General features: G+C 48.5%; 2 protein-coding genes across 3 annotated transcripts in view; one reads left to right on the forward strand and one right to left on the reverse strand.

Moving 5' to 3' along the window:
• PIGU (phosphatidylinositol glycan anchor biosynthesis class U) overlaps positions 1-13,923 on the forward strand; it is a 123,421-nt gene extending 109,498 nt beyond the window's left edge. Inside the window, exon 12 of one of the 2 annotated variants that reach the window (XM_007447795.1) lies at positions 13,498-13,923. In XM_007447795.1, the coding sequence (XP_007447857.1) occupies positions 13,498-13,611 (114 nt within the window). In that variant the 3' untranslated portion in view covers positions 13,612-13,923. The remainder of the gene's footprint in view (positions 1-13,497) is intronic. The other variant, XM_007447796.1, reaches the window with a different exon arrangement.
• Positions 13,924-14,123: 200 nt separating this feature from the next.
• Positions 14,124-15,818, reverse strand: MAP1LC3A (microtubule associated protein 1 light chain 3 alpha). The gene is made up of 4 exons (XM_007447797.1): positions 15,601-15,818; positions 15,222-15,277; positions 15,036-15,142; positions 14,124-14,730 (listed from the first exon to the last, which is right to left on the reverse strand). The coding sequence occupies exons 1-4, from the start codon at positions 15,638-15,640 to the stop codon at positions 14,568-14,570; spliced, it is 366 nt and encodes a 121-aa protein (XP_007447859.1). The 5' UTR covers positions 15,641-15,818; the 3' UTR covers positions 14,124-14,567.
• Between the last annotated feature and the right edge of the window lie 2,897 nt (positions 15,819-18,715).

Below are 18,715 nucleotides of genomic sequence, written 5' to 3' on the forward strand. Positions count from 1 at the left end.
TTCGTGCCCCGGTCCGGGAAGGTCCCACATGCCGTGGAGCGGCTGTGCCCGTGAGCCATGGCCGCTGAGCCTGTGCGTACGGAGCCTGTGCTCCGCAACGGGAGAGGCCACAACAGTGAGAGGCCCGCGTACCGCAAAAAAAAAAACAAAAACAAAAAAAACAGGTAACATAAGGAAATCTTTCCCTAAACTTATAATTAATAGTGGCTCATGTTTTAAGAACTCTTACTAGGGACCAGGCCCATGTGATCCCTTTAATCTTTTGGATCATGTCCAGCCTTCTGGGCCTTTCTTTGTGTGTTGACATGACCTCGTCTGTTCATGGAGGAGGAGTTTTATCTGTGTGTGTGTTTTATTGTTGGCAGCATGATGAAAGTATGACTTTTTTTCCTTTTAATGAAACGTCTTCATGATCTCTCCTTGTTCGAACATGAGAGGAAGCTCCTTCCTGTTTCAGTCCTGCATGTGCGGACTCACCACGCCTGATGTAGCTACTCCCCTACTGACAGCGCTTCAAGCTGTTTTCCTTTTTTTATTATGATGAAGAATTGACTTAATCCTCATAACAGCCCTCTGAGGGAGGCACTGCTATTATCATCTCAGATGCGAATGAAGCAGCTGAGGCTGGGAAGTCTCGCAGTTGCAGAGCGGTGTGTTTATTGATACCCTGTTTCTTGTGCCCTCTCAGTAGACTGTGGGTTCCACTGGGGCAGCCCCCAGGCCTGTCTTCACTACTGTACCCCAACACCCAGAAGAAAGGAATGACCAGAAACCACAATTTCTAACCAATGATCTCACACAAAACTGCACATACACCCTGACCTCCCAGTTCCAGTCTCTGTGTTCGTCAGAGCTGGGCCTGTGGCAGGTCCTCCTGCTGGATTCCTGGGGGGTCAGAGCCAGAACCCCCTTCCCCTCTCATCCAGGCCCCAAGAGCCCCACTCCTGCTCAAGTCTGCATCCAAAACAGACTCCCTGGTGGCTCCCCTCTGCCCTTCCCAGCAGGGCCTGGATCGCTGCACAAGCTGCTGCCGCCTCACTCCCAACCCCGTCCTTGTGGTGCAGACCCATAGATACTGGGCTGGACCTGCTTTGGCTGTTCTCCCCTGAGGTGTTGGCACCAAGCCTCTGGCACGTTGGGTCCCGCTCAGGACTTGCTCGTTCACTCCAGCACAAGTGAAACCGCAGTCCTGTCTCCTGGAATTACGTTTCCATTAGCCTGGTGTGTCACTCTTGGGAAGGGACCAGTGAGGAAATGTGTGGGGACGTGTTGGGCAGATCACTAGTGATTCAGTGGCGTGGAGCGCACATTTGTGGACAGACGGGCTAATTTCAGGTTCATCCCCATGGGTTGTGTATGGCCCTAGCTGGAAGATTTGTTCCTCCTGACATGAGGTGCCAGTGGCCCAGGCTGGAACCCTTGTCCTCATCCAGCTGGATGTGCATGTTTGCTTTTCTTTTCTTAGTGGCATTTTGTCGAGGTCTTAGTTCATTCCTTTGTCCCTCCCATCCTCAGACTTTTAGCTCAGCACTCAGCATCCCAAGCTTGTCTCTCCCAGGCCCTTCCCCACTCCCTCTCCTACCCCCACAGCAAGAGTGATGTGAAAGGCCCGAGCTAAACACAGGGGGTCAAGGCCAGCAGGAAGGCCTGGGCTTCAGTGGCCCGAACTCCGCAGTGACTCTCAACCCCATCCCTGCCCAGCTCACTGGATCTCAGGCGAGTCACATAACTCCTTGGACCTAATTTATGGATTTGCAAATATTGGGTTGGCCAAAAAGTTCATTCGGGTTTTTAGGCACTCTGCTAGGGGTGAATGAGACACAGTCCTGCTTCCAAGGAGCTCACCATCTGTGGGAGAGAAAGAAAAGGAAACAGGCAGGGCCAGGGCAGCGATAGTGCTATAAATGGGGTAAACTCGGCCTGGGGAGCTCAGAGCTGGTGGTTACGGAAGCTTCGGGGCAGGGGGTGGGGTGGCGGGAGGGGGAGGCAGCCTCTAAGTGGAGTCCTGAGGGGCGTGTAGGGTCGAACCAGGTTCTAGGTGGTAAGGCCTGGGGGTGAGAGAGCCCGTGAGTGTGCTGTTGTGTAAGGCAGTTCTGTAGGACGGGCACATGTCACCTGATAGGGAATGAGGCCATTTTAGGACAACAGTGGTCAGAGCCACAAGGCAGGCATGGGCCTCGTTGTGCTGAGGACCGGGCTGAGCTTTCGGTTTTAAGTGAAGACACCTGAGATCAGATTCATGCTCTGGGACTTCCCTGGTGGTCCAGTAGTTAAGACTCTGCGCTCCCAGTGCAGGGGGCATGGGTTCCATCCCTGGTCGGAGATCCCACCTGCTGCACAGTGCTGCCAAAAAACAATAAAGATTCATGCTCTGAAAACCTCCCTCTGCCAGGAGGGGAAGAGGTCAGGGATTTGAGCTGGAATCTGGAGCACAGGGAGGAGGCTGTTTAAACCTGGTGAGAGGGGCTGGTAGCCTCTGTTTCCTCAGCCTACAAGGGTGGTTGTGAGTGGGGAATATGGAAGTGAGTGGGGAAAACTTGTATGAATTGAGTTGCCTTCATAGCCAGCTATGATCTTACTTTGTGACCTTCCAGACCCTGAGGCTGAGATCTAGTGATTTCCCTATTATTTTGCATCTTTAGAGCTAGAGAGTGGAGGTCTGTTTCTCCACCATCTCCTCCCATGTATGTCCATTCAGGCCTGAGTTGGCAGGTCACACCAAAGCCCCGTCCAGCTCCACAAGTTGGCCGTCAGCCCCACTTGCTCCCGGTTTCCTAGATCCCAGGCAGCAAGGGCAGAGGATGCAGCACTCTGATTGCCAGTGGTGACAACCATGTGAGTTCTCCCAGTCGTGGGCTGACTGTCAAGTGTCAGCATCTCCAACACAAGCAAGAGACCAGGGGAAACGGGACATGCCAGGGGTGACAGCACCTGCTTCTCTAGGGCCCTGCAGCCCAGGGGCCAGTGTTGGCCGTTTCTGCGATCCTGAGCCCAGTGGCTTCTAGACACACTGCATTAACAGCCTTGCTAGCTCTGTTGTCTCAGACACTTGTTTCGCCTTTTCTCAAGAAACTCTCTCTCGGGGCTTTCCTGGTGGCGCAGTGGTTGAGAGTCCGCCTGCCGATGCAGGGGACACGGGTTCATGCCCCGATCCGGGAAGATCCCACATGCCGCGGAGCGGCTGGGCCTGTGAGCCAAGGCCGCTGAGCCTGCGCGTCCGGAGCCTGTGCTCCACAACGGGAGAGACCACAACAGTGAGAGGCCCACGTACCGCAAAAAAAAAGAAAAAAAAAAAAAAAAAAAAAAGAAACTCTCTCTCCTTGGCTAAGTGACAAAGAGTGGATATCAAGCATGAGCATGGGGCTGTAGCGGGACTCGACAGTGTGGGTACAGACCCCTGAGAAGGGCGTGGGGGTCAAGGGAAGGGCTAGGCTCTGGGCCTCACACAGGCAGGATGGGCACTGCAACCTAAACGTGGTCACTTACTCCTGGGTGACCCTGGGCAAGACCTTAACCTCTGAGTTCGCTCATCTCGAAGTGGGGCTTATGAGCCCTGCCCCAGGGTGTTGTGAAGATTCAGTGACATGCTTTTTGTTAAGCGACCCGGCCCAGGGCAGATCCTCAGATGTTGGTTTCTCCATCTTTCCTCACTCCCACCCTGTAGTGGAGCGTGTTCTGACCATTTCATTCCACTTCTGATCTACCCCTATCTGTCCCTCGCCACCCTTTTATCAGCTGCCCCATTAAATCTTCATCTTCTGGGAAATCCCTGGCAGTCCAGTGGTTAGGACGTGGCGCTTTCACTGCCAGGGCCTGGGCTCAATCCCTAGTCGGGGAACTAAGATCCTGCAAGCCGCGCAGTGTGGTCAAAAAATAAATAAATCTTCATCTTCATCATGGCCCAGAGGGGAGCCTGGAGCCCTCATGGCTGCCAGTGAGAGGAATGTGGTCTGACTGAGCCCTGGGAAGGGATCAGCAAACTGCTCCCAAGACGCCAGCCCCATGCTGGGTCTGGGGCCACAGAGCTGGAGCAGATGCCACCCCATTTGGTGGGGAGGCCAGTGGGAAGTGACTTCACGCCAGGGGTCGCATAACTGAGTGTGGAGTCGGGGAAGACTCTGGGTGTGGGAGATGGCGATGTTGCCTCTCCAGGGATGAGAAGGAGCCCTTTGCGGGAAGGGTTATCCCAGCCTGGGGGCAGGGCATGGGCAGAGGCACCAAGGTGTGGCCACACAGCATTTGCAGGACCAGGCTGTGTTCAGAGCTACGGGGACATGCAGGTGTGGCGCAGGGAGAGGGGAGCACTGGAGGCTGCTGTGTGTGTGTGTGGACGATCCCTCAGGGGCCAGGAGGATGAGGGAGGCCTTTGAGCAAGAGGGGGCAGTGGGAGGGAGAAAAGGGGGCTGAGCTGGAATTCTGAGGAGGGGAATTGGTGGAACCTGGTGGCTGATGGCGATAGAGAGGCCGAGGGGCTCAGCCACTGTCGGTGAGGGCAGCTTTAAAGAATGGGCTCCTCCGAAAGTATCCCTAGAGTAGGGAGGTTGTCCAGCAGTGTGGGTAAGCGTGTGGTGTCTGATGCCAGATGGTCTGGGTTCAAAGCCTGCCTCTGGCACTTGCTGGTTGTACGACTTTGGGCAAATTACTTGAAGAACCTTTGTTTCTTCATCTATAAGATGGGATAATTATAATGTACCTACTATGAAGGTTTATTGCAAGGATTAACTGTTTTAACACATGTAAAGTGCTTACATTAATGCCTGAGTATTATCAGCATTTTTATTAATAAGAAAATAATGGACAGCATTTATTAGAGCTAGGTGTTTTTCTCTTTTCTCTCAGAGACCGAACATTAGAGTTATAACTACTAACTACCCTAGAAAGCATTTAGTCCCTAAATCATGTAATTCTCACTTTCATATAATAAACTGAAAATTCTACAACTAGGTTTGTTTTGTTTTGTTGTTTTCTTTTTTTTGGCCTCACCGCTTAGCTTGTAGGATCTCAGTTCCCTGACCAGGGATTGAACCCGGGCCTCGGCAGTAAAAGCACCAAATTCTAACCACTAGGCCACCAGGGAACTCCCCACAACTAGATTTTTTTTTTTTTTTTTTTTTTTTTTTGCAGTACGCGGGCCTCTCACTGTTGCGGCCTCTCCCGTTGTGGAGCACAGGCTCCGGACGCGCAGGCTCAGCGGCCTTGGCTCACGGGCCCAGCCGCTCCGTGGCATGTGGGATCTCCCCGGACCGGGGCACGAACCCGTGTCCCCTGCATCGGCAGGCGGACTCTTAACCACTGCGCCACCAGGGAAGCCCACAACTAGGTTTTTTTATACCATAAAAACATTTTTCACTTTTGTTTTCAAATTAAAACCATTAAAAGATTAAAAAAATAAAATAAAGAATGAGCTGCTCTTCAGGTCTCTGAAAGCACAGAGGGCCAGAGCAAGGACTAGGGGAGCCACCATTGTAAGTAATAAACTAGAGTTTATCACTCACTTTACAGATGAGGAAAACGATGCTTAGGGAAGGGGAAGTGACTTACACAGGGTCACACAGCCACTAACTTGCCCATGCTATTTCCACTGCTTCTTTCCCAGCTTTCCCTGCCCAGACTGGGCAAAGTAGTGCTGAATCTGCAGATGCTGTGTTGGCTAAATCCCAGGGCCTCTGGGAAATCCTTTCTCCTCAACCCAAATGGAAAGCCTCTAGGTCAGAAAAGGTTGTCTCAGCCAGCCTGTGACAGCTAGGGACTTCCCTCCGAGAGAGTGAAGCCTCAAGGCCAGTGTGTCCCCAAGATGCCCTCTCCCTGGGGACAGGGGCAGGGCACCCACTCAGGACTAGTGACTTTCGGTTCCAGACAGACCAAGCCAGCACGCAGGGCTCTTTCCTTCCATGCCACCCTCCTCTGATACTTTATTATGAAAAGTTTCACACACACGGCAAAGTTGAAAGACTTAACCTTGAACACCTGTATACCTGCGACTTAGACTCCACCATTCACATTTTACTATACTTGGATGATCACAAATTATCCATTTCTCAATCCATCTTATTTTTGTAATGTACTTCAAAGTGAAGTATACATATCAGTACATTTCCTGTCAGATATTTCAGCATGTATATCAGTAACCAGAGCTCCATATTTACTTACATTTTTCTTTTTTTTTCTTTTGCGGGCCTCTCACTGTTGTGGCCTCTCCCGTTGCGGAGCACAGGCTCCGGACGCGCAGGCTCAGCGGCCATGGCTCACGGGCCCAGCCGCTCCGCGGCATGTGGGATCTTCCCGGACCGGGGTACGAACCCGTGTCCCCTGCATCAGCAGGCGGACTCTCAACCACTGCGCCACCAGGGAAGCCCTACAATGTTCTTTTAATTTCTGCTGTACAGCAAAGTGATTCAGTTTTACATATATATATATACATTTTTTTTTTGCCCGCTCTGCAGCATATGGGATCTTAGTTCCCTGACCAGGGATCAAATCCATGCCCCCTGCAATGGAAACACAGAGTCTTAACCACTGGAACACCAGGGAAGTCCCTACATTCTTTTTTTATATTCTTTTCCAATATGGTTTATCACAGGATATTGAATATAGTTCCCTGTGCTATACAGTAGGACCTTGTTCATTCACTCTATATATAATAGTTTGCATCTGCTAGTCCCAAACTCCCAATCCGTCCCTCCCCCACCTCCCCTCCCTTGGCAACTACAAGTCTGTTTTCTATGTCTGTGAGTGTGTTTCTGTTTTGTAGATAATATCATTTGTGTCATATTTTAGATTCCACATATAAGTGATATATGGTATTTGCCTTTCTCTTTCTGACTCACAAATGGGTATTATTTCATGCTTTTTTATGGCTAAGTAGTATTCCATCGTGTGTGTGTGTGTGTGTGTGTGTGTGTGTGTGTGTACCACATCTTCTTTATCCATTCCTCTGTTGATGGACATTTAGGTTGGTTCCATGTCTTGGCTATTGTGAACAGTGCTGCTGTGAACATAGGGGAGTGTGTATCTTTTTTTTTTTTAATATCTTTATTAGAGTATAATTGCTTTACAATGGTGTGTTAGTTTTGTGCTGTATAACAGAGTGAATCAGCTATATGTATACATATATCCCCATATCCCTTCATTCTTGAGGCTCCCCCCTACCCTCCCTATCCCACCCCTCTAGGTGGTCACAAAGCACCAAGCTGATCTCCCTGTGCTATGCAGCTGCTTCCCACTAGCTATCTGTTTTACATTTGGTAGTGTATATATGTCAGTGCTACTCTCTCACTTCGTCCCATCTTACCCTTCCCCCTCCCCATGTCCTCAAGTCCATTCTCTATGTCTGTGTCTTTTTTCTTGTCCTGCCCCAGGTTCATCAGAACCTTTTTTTTTTTAGATTCCATGTATGTGTGTTAGCATATGGTATTTTTTTCTCTTTCTGACTTACTTCACTCTGTATGACAGACTCTAGGTCCATCTACCTCACTACAAATAACTCAGTTTTGTTTCTTTTTATGGCTGAGTAATATTCCATTGTATATATGTGGCACATCTTCTTTATCCATTCATCTGTCGATGGACATTTAGGTTGCTTCCATGTCCTGGCTATTGTAAATAGAGCTGCAATGAACATTGTGGTACATGTCTCTTTTTTTTTGTTAGAAAAACATTTATTAAATAATTAAAAAATCTGCCTGTTTGATTTGAATCTTATTCAGATACGTAGTTTTCCCTAGGCACCCATTCAACTACATGTATTACTTGCACTTAGGTTTGGTTGACTGAAAGAATCAGAGTGGAGGATGGAAGAGGAGGCAGTGATGTAAACAAAACAGAATGTTAGGTCTCCCTCAAATAAATATCTGAGTAGGTGGTCCAAAGTTGATATCATGTTCCATAGTATCAGGAACTCAAGCTTCTTACTTCTCATCATTTTGTAAAGCATGGCTCCAGTGGTCTAAATGGTAACATTTACAACTGAGGTGATTTGGTTGGAGAACAGCTAACACTTCACACATGCTGTCTCATAAGGAAGTTTCCCAGAGGCTGCCATGTGACATTTCTGCTTAGACTCCACTGGCCAAAACTTACTCACTAATTGCAAAGGAGCTTGGGAGATATAGTAAGCATTTATTTGGTAGTACTTCCCATATGGCAGTCACTGCTCTTAACTCCAGTGATCCACTGTTCCGATAACAGATCTGTTCTTTTTCTTTTTTTTTTAAATAAGTTTATTTATTTATTTTTGGTTGCATTGGGTCTTTGTTGCTGTGTGCAGGCTTTCTCTAGTTGCAGTGAGCGGGGGCTACTCTTCATTGCAGTGCACAGGCTTCTCATTGTGGTGGCTTCTCTTGTTACGGAGCACGGACTCTAGGCATGTGGGCTCCAGTAGTTGTGGCACTCAGGCTCAGTAGTTGTGGCACATGAATTTATTTGCTCCAAGGCATGTGGGATCTTCCTGGACCAGGGCTCAAACCTGTGTCCCCTGCATTGGCAGATGGATTCTTTTTTTTTTTTTTTAATATCTTTATTGGAGTATAATTGCTTTATAATGGTGTGTTAGTTTCTGCTTTATAACAAAGTGAATCAGCTATACATATACATATATCCCCATATCTCTTCCCTCTTGCATCTCCTTCCCTCCCACCCTCCCTATCCCAACCCTCTAGGTGGTCACAGAGCACCAAGCTGATCTCCCTGTGCTATGTGGCTGCTTCCAACTAGCTATTTTATGTTTGATAGTGTATATATGTCCATGCCACTCTCTTACTTTGTCCCAGCTTACCCTTCCCCCTCCTCATGTCCTCAAATCCATTCTCTAGTAGGTCTGCGTCTTTATTCCCATCGTGCCCCTAGGTTCTTCATGACCATTTTTTTTTTTTTTTTAGATTACATATATATGTCTTAGCATACGGTATTTGTTTTTCTCTTTCTGACTTACTTCAATCTCAAGATTGCTTTGGCTATTTGGGGTCTTTTGTGTTTCTGTACAAATTGTGAAATTTTTTGTTCTAGTTCTGTGAAAAATGCCATTGGTAGTTTGATAGGGATTGCATTGAATCTGTAGATTGCTTTGGGTAGTAGAGTCATTTTCACAATGTTGATTCTTCCAATCCAAGAACATGGTATATCTCTCCATCTATTGGTATCATCTTTAACTTCTTTCATCAGTGTCTTATAGTTTTCTGCATACAGCTCTTTTGCTTCCTTAGGAAGGTTTATTCCTAGGTATTTTATTCTTCTTTTTTGCAATGGTGAATGGGAGCATTTCCTTAATTTCTCTTTCAGCTTTTTCAGTGTTAGTGTATAGGAATGCAAGAGATTTCTGTGCATTAATTTTGTATCCTGCTACTTTACCAAATTCATTGATTAGCTCTAGTTGTTTTCTGGTAGCATCTTTAGGATTCTCTATGTATAGTATCATGTCATCTGCAAACAGTGACAGTTTTACTTATTCCTTTCTGATTTGGATTCCTTTTATTTCTTTTTCTTCTCTGTAGACTTTTTAATGATGGCCAGTCTGACCAGTGTGAGGTGATACCTCATTGTATTTTTGATTTGCATTTCTCTAATAATTAGCGATGTTGAGCATCTTTTCATGTGCCTGTTAGCCATCTGTATGTCTTCTTTGGAGAAATGTCTATTTAGTTCTTCTGCCCATTTTTCAATTGGGTTGTTTGTTTTTTTGTTGTTGAGTCCTATGAGCTGTTTGTATATTTTGGAAATTAAGCCCTTGTCGGTCACATCATTTGCAAATATTTTCTCCCATTCTGTAGCTTGTCTTTTCATTTTGTTTATGATTTCCTTTGCTGTGCAAAAGCTTGTAAGTTTGATTAGGTCCCTTTGTTTATTTTTGCTTTTATTTCTATTTCCTTGGGAGACTGACCTAAGAATACTTTGGTACAATTTATGTCAGAGAATGTTTTGCCTATGTTCTCTTTTAGGAGTTTTATGGTGTCATGTCTTATGTTTAAGTCTTTAAGCTATTTTGAGTTTATTTTTGTGTGTGGTGTGAGGTGTGTTCTAACTTTGATTTCATGCAGCTGTCCAACTTTCCCAACACCCCTTGCTGAAGAGACTGTCTTTTTCCCATTGTATATACTTGTCTACTTTGTCAAAGATTAATTGACCATATGTATGTGGATTTATTTCTGGGCTCTCTATTCTGTTCCATTGATTCATATGTCTTTTTTTGTGCCAATATCATGCCATTTTGGTTACTGTAGCTTTGTAGTGTTATCTGAAGTCTGAGAGAGTTACGCTTCCTGCTTTGTTCTTTTCCCTCAGGATTGCTTTGGCAATTCTGCGTCTTTTATGGTTCCATATAAATTTTAGTATTATTTGTTCTAGTTCTGTGAAATGTGTTATGGGTAATTTGATAGGGATCACATTAAATCTGTAGATTGCTTTGGGTAGTATGGCCATTTTAACAATATTAATTCTTCCAATCCAAGAACATGGGATATCTTTCCATTTCTTTGCATCATCTTCAGTTTCCTTTATTAATGGAAAAACATAAATCTTAATGTACATTTCCTGAAGCCTTCTTTGACTCAGCAAGATATTTTTGAGGCTCATTCATGTTGTTGCATATAACAGTAGTATGTTGCTTTTTAAAATAAGCTTTTAAATTTTGGAATAATTTTAGATAGTACAGAGAGTTCTCATATGTCCCCCACCCAGTTTCCCACATTTTTAACATCTTATATTACCATGGTATGTTTGTCAAAACCAAGAAACTGACCCTGGTACGTTATGACTAAGTAAACTCCAGATTTGATGTGGATTTCACCAGTTTTCCCTGTATTGTCTTCTTTTTCTCCCAGGATCCAGTCCCAGGTACCACATTACACTTAGTTGCCACATCTCCCCGATGTCCTCTGCTCACACTCTGTCTTTCCTTATTTCTCGTGACATGGACAGTCTTGAGGAACAGTGGCCAGGTATCCTGTAGAGTGTCCCCTCTGGGTTTGTCTGATGCTTTTCTCATCATGAGGCCACGTTTTAGGTTTTTGGAATGCTCAGGCAGTACAGGCAGTACTAGCCACACTTCATGACGTTTACTCTTCATCATTTGGTTAAGATAGTGTTTGCCAAGCTTCTCCAGTGCACAGTTACTATTTTCTCTTCTCTTGTTCTTTGGAAGTGAGTCATGAAGTCTAGCCTACCCTCGGGGGCAGGGGGTGGGGAGTGGGCAAGAATTAAGCTCCACTTCCGGAGGGGAGAGTCTCTACATATATTATTTGGAACTCTTTTGTAAGGATTACAAAAGGAATTCTCCCTTGTTTATTTATTTACTTATTCAATCATTTATCGGCTGATTGTTTTTAATTGGATTTTTATTTTTATCAACGTAACATGTATACATAATTTACAAAGTTAAGGCTTACAAGGAAAAAGAATAGCTCCCTAAGGTCCTATAGTTATTTGTTCTGGTGCTTCTAGATTGTATACTTACTCTACTATTTCTTGATTTTTTTTTTTCCATTTTATATTGTCAAACCATATGAAATTGTCAATACTCAACCGTTTTTGATCTGCAAAATTGGCAGTTTCATATGGTTCAAACTAATAACCTAGTGTTTTGACTTCCTATTTGACCAGCTTATCGTGTGTGACATTGGAGTTGTTTTGTTGTGAACTGTGACTTTGCACCTGCCCCTCATCTGACCTGGCTCGGGGATCAACCCCCACCAGCTCCAGGCTCCGCCTCCTCAGACTTGACACCTTGGGCCTGGGTGAGAAAGGGGCTGCACGGAGTGAGGGCAGCCTTCGCTGTGGTAACTACGCCCCATGGGCAGCTGCGGCACAAGGCTTCAGGGGCTCCCTGGGCTTCTCTGCTCTGACATCCTCGGTGGCAGAGTTCTGGGCCCTTTGCACACTGGGCCCCAGGTACATTGCCTTGCAGGGTTATAGCCACTAGTCCAGCTCTCCCAGTATAGCCTTAGGCCAACTGTTGAACCCTTTGTGCCTCAATTTCCTCATCTGTAAGATGGGAACCATCAGCCTTCCAGATGGATTCCTGTGGTGGCAGAATGGCAGGTCCTTGTCCTGAGGCCATGGTGTGGGTTTGCTCTCTTTCCTGCCCACAGTGTGAGAGAGGCTTCCCAGAACAGGGGTTTGGGGGTCAGAGGCTGAGATGCCAGGCTCAACCTCTGTCTTGCTATAAGGCCCTAGCCAGGTGCTTCCCCAGTTCTGGGCTTACGTCGCCCCATCTGTGCCAAGGTGATTGGTGATGATAATCTGAGAGGCTTGTAAGTGCCTGAGAACTGGTGGTATCTGCAGTGGTGAGCCCCTCTCCCCTCATCCTTCTGTAGGGCTGGGCCCTGCCCCTCCTGTTCCAGGCACTGGAAGTCCTGGGAGCTTGGGATGAATGGAATTGTAAGACTGCGGGCCCAGTGTTGGGGGGACCTTGGCAAGTCCCTGTTCCCCTCTGGGCCTCAGTGAGGGGGATGGTGGGCTGAGCTGCTAGGGCCCTTTCTATTCTGAGGCCCAGACAGAAAAGACAGACCAAGCTGGGCACAGACATCATGGTGGCAGAATCACTCAGGGACCCTGCCCAGGCCAGGGGAGGAGCCACAGTCATCAGGCAGTCTCACAGATGAATGCAAAACTGCAATTTGGATGAGTTTGTGCTACCAGATAAAAGTTAATGGGACCAAGACCCAATCTAGGGTGTGAGGGAGGGCTTCTCTGTGGAAGTGATCCTTCCTGAGGCCTGAAGGGCAAGCAGGTATTTACTAGATGAAAGGGGAAGAGAACATTCCAGGCAGAGGAGACAGCAAAGATCCTGCATTGGAAGGGAACAGGCCAGTGTGGCTGGAGCTGAGTGAGGTGGAGCACGGCAGAGGCTGAAGCACGTACATGGGCAGGGACCAAGTGCAAGGCCTCAGAGCCCCAGAGAGTTTGATCTTCACCCTAAGAGCCATGGGAGGCCTTTAGAGGACCTTAAGCTGGGATGTAACATGACCAGATTTGTCTTAAAAAGCAACCTCTGCTGCTAGGGTGGAAGGTTTGAGATCAGGAGGCCCAGAGAGGGGACCACTGTTGTTCAGATGACAATGGCTTTGTCCAGGGTGGTAGCCGCGGGGACAGGTAGAAATAGAACTGACAGGCTTGGTGGCTTCGCGTATGGGAGGAGACAAGTCTGTTGATTCTATGGCCTGAACACCTGGATGGAAGAAGGGGGATATGGGTTCCCAGTGGGAGAAGCAGGTTTGATAGGGGACTTGGCTGGGGTGGAAGGGCCAGTGGGCACCCAGGAGGTGAGACGGAGGAGCGCCAGTCTGGAGTTCACAGGCCAGGGCTTGGGATGGAAGCACAGACCATGGTAGGAGGAGGAAGGGCAGTAGGGCAACTTCTGCGGTGCCAGTGAGACCCTTGAAGGGTGGTGTAGGCCCTGAGGTGCAGGGTCCCTGGGCAGGGTCTCCCCAACACCTACCTAGCCCCTCAGAGATCCAAAGTTCAGGGGGATATATCATGAAGCTTCTCACATCTCTCTCCCCCCAGATCCTGCTCATCTCCGATTACTTCTATGCCTTCCTCCGGCGGGAGTACTACCTCACACATGGCCTCTACCTGACCACCAAGGACGGCACGGAGGCCATGCTTGTGCTCAAGTAGGCCTGGCTGGGCACAGGGCTGCACGGACTTAAGGGGTGAAAGGGCCAGAAGCTGGGCCAAGCCCTCTAACCAGAGCTTCCAGCAGGGAAGTCCTGGGCAGATCAGGTTTGAGTCCAGGGTCACAAATATCTGGTACCGGTGAGGAGCCAAGGCTGGCAGCAAGGCCTGTAGGGAGTAGCCAGGAGCACCTCCACTTGCACTCCCCACTTTGTGGCTCTGCACACCAAGGAGCCCCCCTCCCAAGCAGGGAAGGGGAAGAAGCAGATGAGCAGGATTTGTTAGGTTGTGGCTACTTAATAAATGTTTTTTGTTGTTATGCAAACGTCTGCCCTGGACCCACACTGCACTCCTGGAAGGGGTGGGCTTGGCCCCTAATACCACCATGGTGCACTACACACAGGCTTGGGTTTCCCGAATGAGCTCTGAGTCCACAGAACACGGGTCTGTGCACTGGTCAGCTAAGAATGGTGTGGGGCAGCCCTCCCCACTCCCCAAGCAGCTGGAGGCAAAGGGCCAGGCAGGCCTGAGCAATCTTTATTCTGCAGAGGAACAATGACCACAGATCCATACACCATGTCAAGACTGGGTGAGCCAGGGGCCAGTCCTTCAGGGGTGGGCAGGTCCAGGCATGGGCAGCACCTCAGGTCAGGGAGGGACAGATGGGCAGACAGGCAGGGGCCTAAAAAAAAGACAAACCACACAGAGCAGGGGCGCTAGGGGCTGCTCCCAACCTCCCCCCATCCCAGCCAGCACCCAGAGGGGCAACCCTAACATGACTGGGCCAGGATCCACCCAGGGGCAGGGTAGGTGCGGTTGGTGCCCCCTGGCTAGGATGTGGCATCCCCGCCCAGCCCACCAGGGGCAGGGGCAGAGGCAGCTCAGTTCAGGTGCCAGGAGCTCCCAGGGCAGAGCCTGACAGGGCCCCCCACTCCCAAGCCAACCCCCCTACTGCTGGCTCAGAAGCCGAAGGTTTCCTGGGAGGCGTAGACCATGTAGAGGAAGCCATCATCATCCTTCTCCTGCTCATAGATGTCGGCGATGGGCGTGGACACGCTCACCATGCTGTGCTGGTTCACCAGCAGGAAGAAGGCCTGCGTGGGGTTCAGCTGCAGGCGGCGCCTGAGGTGGGCGGGAGGGCAAGCCAACCGTGAGGGTCCTGGCTGTTGGGCGAGTGTAGCCCTCACCCGCTCCCCAAAATGATCCTAATCCTCCACCTCATACCCATCCCAAGCCCTTCTAGAGGCTCTCACCTCTGACCGGACACTGACCCCAGCCCTGACCTTGACTTTTCCCAACCTCCCCACAACAGGGACCCAGCACCCGTTCCCGTGCCCCACCCCCACCTCTTCCTTCTCAGAAGGACCCAGCCCCCTGCCTGACCCCAGCAGGACCCAATCCCCCTCTGACAGCTGCTGCCCGCTCACCGGATGATCTTGACCAACTCGCTCATGTTGACATGGTCCGGGACCAGGAACTTGGTCTTGTCCAGGACGGGCAGCTGCTTCTCACCCTTGTAGCGCTCGATGATTACCTGGGAGCGGGGCGGGGGATGCGTGAGCCCGAGGCGGGGCCTGGGCCGGGCGGGGATGGGAGGGGGCGGTGGAACTCACCGGGATTTTGCTGGGGTGCTGCTCGCGGATCTGCTGCACCTCTTTACAGCGATCGGCTGCAGACAGCAGTCGGGGATGAGGCCGGGCCGAGGTCCTCCTCGCGGTTCCGTCCCGCCAGTACCCGAGGGGCGGCCCCGACCCCGCCTCCCCGAAGCCCCCGCCTCCGGAGCCGTTGGGCCCTAAGGCCCGGGCACAGGACCGGGATGCGAGGCGGAGGCCCCGGCCCAGGCCCCAGCCCCCTTCCCATCCCGAGGGTCCAGCTCCAGCCGAGCCTGACGTCACGGAGCTGACGTCAGCTGCGGCAGTCGGGTCGGTCGGCCAACACCCCCCAGCCCCCACGCCCCCACCCCGCGCTCGTAGAGCGCCCGCCGGGCCTCACCAAAGCTCCGCCGCTGCTTGAAAGGCCGGTCTGAGGGCATCGCGCCGGCCCGGCGGGGCGCGCAGGCCGGGGCTCTGGGGCGCGACGAGGGGATGTGGCTGCGGTTCGCGGGCTCAGGGGGCTCCGCGCCTCGCGCTCAAGGGCTCCGAGGCTCGCGCTGAGCCCGGCGACGGCGGCTCGGGGAGGCAACTCGCCCGGCTGACGTCAGGTCACAACATTCCTTAAAGGGGAGGCTGGCGCGCCGCTCCCATTGGGCCGACGCAAAGTCCGCCCGCCCGGACCCGTGACATCACGGCGCAGAGAGCCTAGATTCCCGGCCCAGCGCCGCGAAGGGGCGGGGGCTCTCAGGGCGCGTCACAGTCCCGTGACGTCACAGCCTGCGCAGAGGTGGGCGGGGTGGGGTGGGGTCCTCTCCCTGAGGTCCGGGCTGAGGGGAGACTAGAAAGCCTTCGAGGCCGTTGGGGGAGTAGGCTCGCAGCTCTGGCGGCAGGGAGAGCGGGGACCAGGCTGCAGCACAGCATCCTTCTGTTCCCACTGTCACTAAGTCATCTGACAGCGCTCACTCAGAGCCTGCTCCGTTCCAGGAACGGTAGGAGGCACTGGGTATGACAACACTAAACCAAACGTCCTCGCCTTCGTGGAGCACATGGTTAGAGAAAGAAAAAGGTGGTAGTCGGGGTGGGGGCGGGGATTAAAACATGAAGACGCTTGGAGCAAGACACTGAAAAGCATAAAGGTTTTAGAAGGAATTTCTAGAATTGAAAAATAGAGCTATTGAAATTCAGGTCTCAAAGGATGAGGCAAGAAAGCCAATTAGATACAGCAGAAGAGAAAATCACTGAACTGGATGAAAGAGTGGAAGCAATTAGCCAGAAAACAAGCCAGATGGAACATATAAAAGAGGAAGTGACAGGAATGGTAAGGTGAGAAGAATAGGTTCAATCAGCGTTCCAGAAGGAGAAAAAAGAATGTGGGAGAGGCAGTTCCTGAAGAACTTCCACAAATGATTAGAGACCAGGATCCTCACTTAAAATCCAGAACAGAATAAATAAAAACAAAATCTCATCTAGACACTTTGTAGTGAATTTGCAGAACTCTAAAGAGAAGAAATTAGAAAAATATCAAAGTAACTAAACTGGTAAACATGGAAGTCCATCTAAACAAGCACCTGCTATGGATCATGAATGGTGATGATTAGTTTGTGGAGTACAGAGCAAGGAGCACAGGACACAATAACAGGACTGGAGAGGGTAATCAGAGTTTAAGTGTTCTAAGAAGCTTCATTTATTTGAGAGGAGGAGAAGATAATTGGTAATTATCTGGCTTTGTAAAGTCAAGTCAAGTTCAAACACTTCAGAGAGATCACTAAAAGAATAGAAGGTACAAATGCCAATGCACAAAAGAGAAAAGTTTAGTAGAGGGTATTAAAATATAATTGAAGGTAGAAAAGGAGAAAAAGGAAGCAAAGTGAAAAGAATGGTACATAAACGGTACAAAACCAGAGGTAGAAAATGTTTTACATTCATCTATTAAAATAGAGATGAACAGATTGGCCAAGAAAAAGAAAATGCAGGTCTATGCTGTTTACAAGAGGACATGTAAAACCTAAGGGCACCAAAAGTAAACAGTTGGAAAAAAAGTGTATACTAGAGAAAAACTAACCAAAAGATATACCCATAGGAAAATCAGACAAGATAGCCTTTAAGGCTAGAGACATTATTAGTGATAAAGAGTGTCAACACAAAGTGATGAAAAGAACAATTTTCTAAGAAGATATAACAATTCTGAACTTGTATCTCAGAGGTTAAAAAAAAAAGGTTGAAAGTGTATGAAGCAAAAGTGACAGGATACAAGGAGAAATTGCCAAGTCCTTCATCACAGTGGTAGATTTAAAAACTTTTTCAGTAACTGATAGACCAAACAGCCAAAAAAAGGATATAGAAGATTTTAATACCATTAATAATTCTAATCAATTGACGCTGGTAGAACCCTGAACCCAATATGTTACTTTCAGGCACACAAGAAACATTTATAAAAAATTACCTGTGGGGAATGTGGGAAAGAAAGGAGTCAAAGACAACAGATGGGGACAGGGAGAATTACAGAGTACATTTTAGGGGAAGATCATGGGTTAATTTTGGGGAGGTCAAGTTTGAGATGTCTGCTAGCTTCCAAGCAGAGACATAGAGTAGGCCAGGCCCCAAGACAAATCTCAACAGATAATCAGATAATTAATTTCATACAGACCGTGTTCTCTGACCACAAGCAAGAGCTGAATAAACTCCAAATCTTTCGATATTTAAAAACACTTCTAGGACTTCCCTGGTGGTGCAGTGGTTAAGAATCCGCCTGCCAATCCAGGGGACACAAGTTTGAGCCCTGGTCCAGGAAGATACTGCATGCCGCGGAGCAACTAAGCCCGTGTGCCACAACTACTGAGCCTGTGCTCTAGAGCCCGCGAGCCACAATTACTGAGCCTGCACGCCTAGAGCCCTTGCTCTGCAAGAGAAGCCACCGCAATGAGAAGCCCATGCACTGCAACGAAGAGTAACCCCCGTTGGCCGCAACTAGAGAAAGCCTGAGTGCAGCAACGAAGACCCAATGCAGCCAATAAATAAATACATTTACAAAAAAAACTGAAAAACTCTAAAAAAACATTTTTTAAAAGAATTTAAAAAACACTTCTAGAAAACTCTTTACTCAAAAATGAAATCATATGGAAATGAAAACTATTTAGGTCAAACTAAAAATGAGAATACATATAAAAACTCCAGTTTGGGAGGTGGGGGGACTAAAGCAGAATTTACAAGATTTGTAACCTTATCAGTGGTATTAGGTAAGAAGAAATATGGAGAATTTATGAGCAGAATGTCAAAGAATTTTAGAATGGAGTAAGCATAAACCCAAAGAAAGTGGAAGGAAGATAATAATGAAGAGCAGAAATTGATTAAATAGAAAACAAAAGCACTAGTATGTACCACAAAACAAAGCTGGATCTTTGAAAAGACCAATAAAATAAACATTAATATGCAAAAGGGATATAACTACAGATATAGCAGAAATGACAAAAATAAGATTATAAACTTTATGCCAATACACTAAAAATTTAGATGAA

The sequence above is a fragment of the Lipotes vexillifer genome, unplaced genomic scaffold (assembly GCF_000442215.2).
Source record: "Lipotes vexillifer unplaced genomic scaffold, Lipotes_vexillifer_v1.1 scaffold397, whole genome shotgun sequence".
Classification (NCBI taxonomy): Eukaryota; Metazoa; Chordata; class Mammalia; order Artiodactyla; family Lipotidae; genus Lipotes; species Lipotes vexillifer.

Excerpts from the sequence above, each read along its gene's own strand:
- MAP1LC3A (XM_007447797.1), bottom strand. The coding sequence starts at position 15,640 with ATGCCCTCAGACCGGCCTTTCAAGCAGCGGCGGAGCTTTG. Across the intron at positions 15,278-15,600 it reads CAAGCAGCGGCGGAGCTTTG|CCGATCGCTGTAAAGAGGTG; the intron begins GTGAGGCCCGGC and ends TGCTGTCTGCAG. Across the intron at positions 14,731-15,035 it reads GAGTTGGTCAAGATCATCCG|GCGCCGCCTGCAGCTGAACC; the intron begins GTGAGCGGGCAG and ends CGCCCACCTCAG.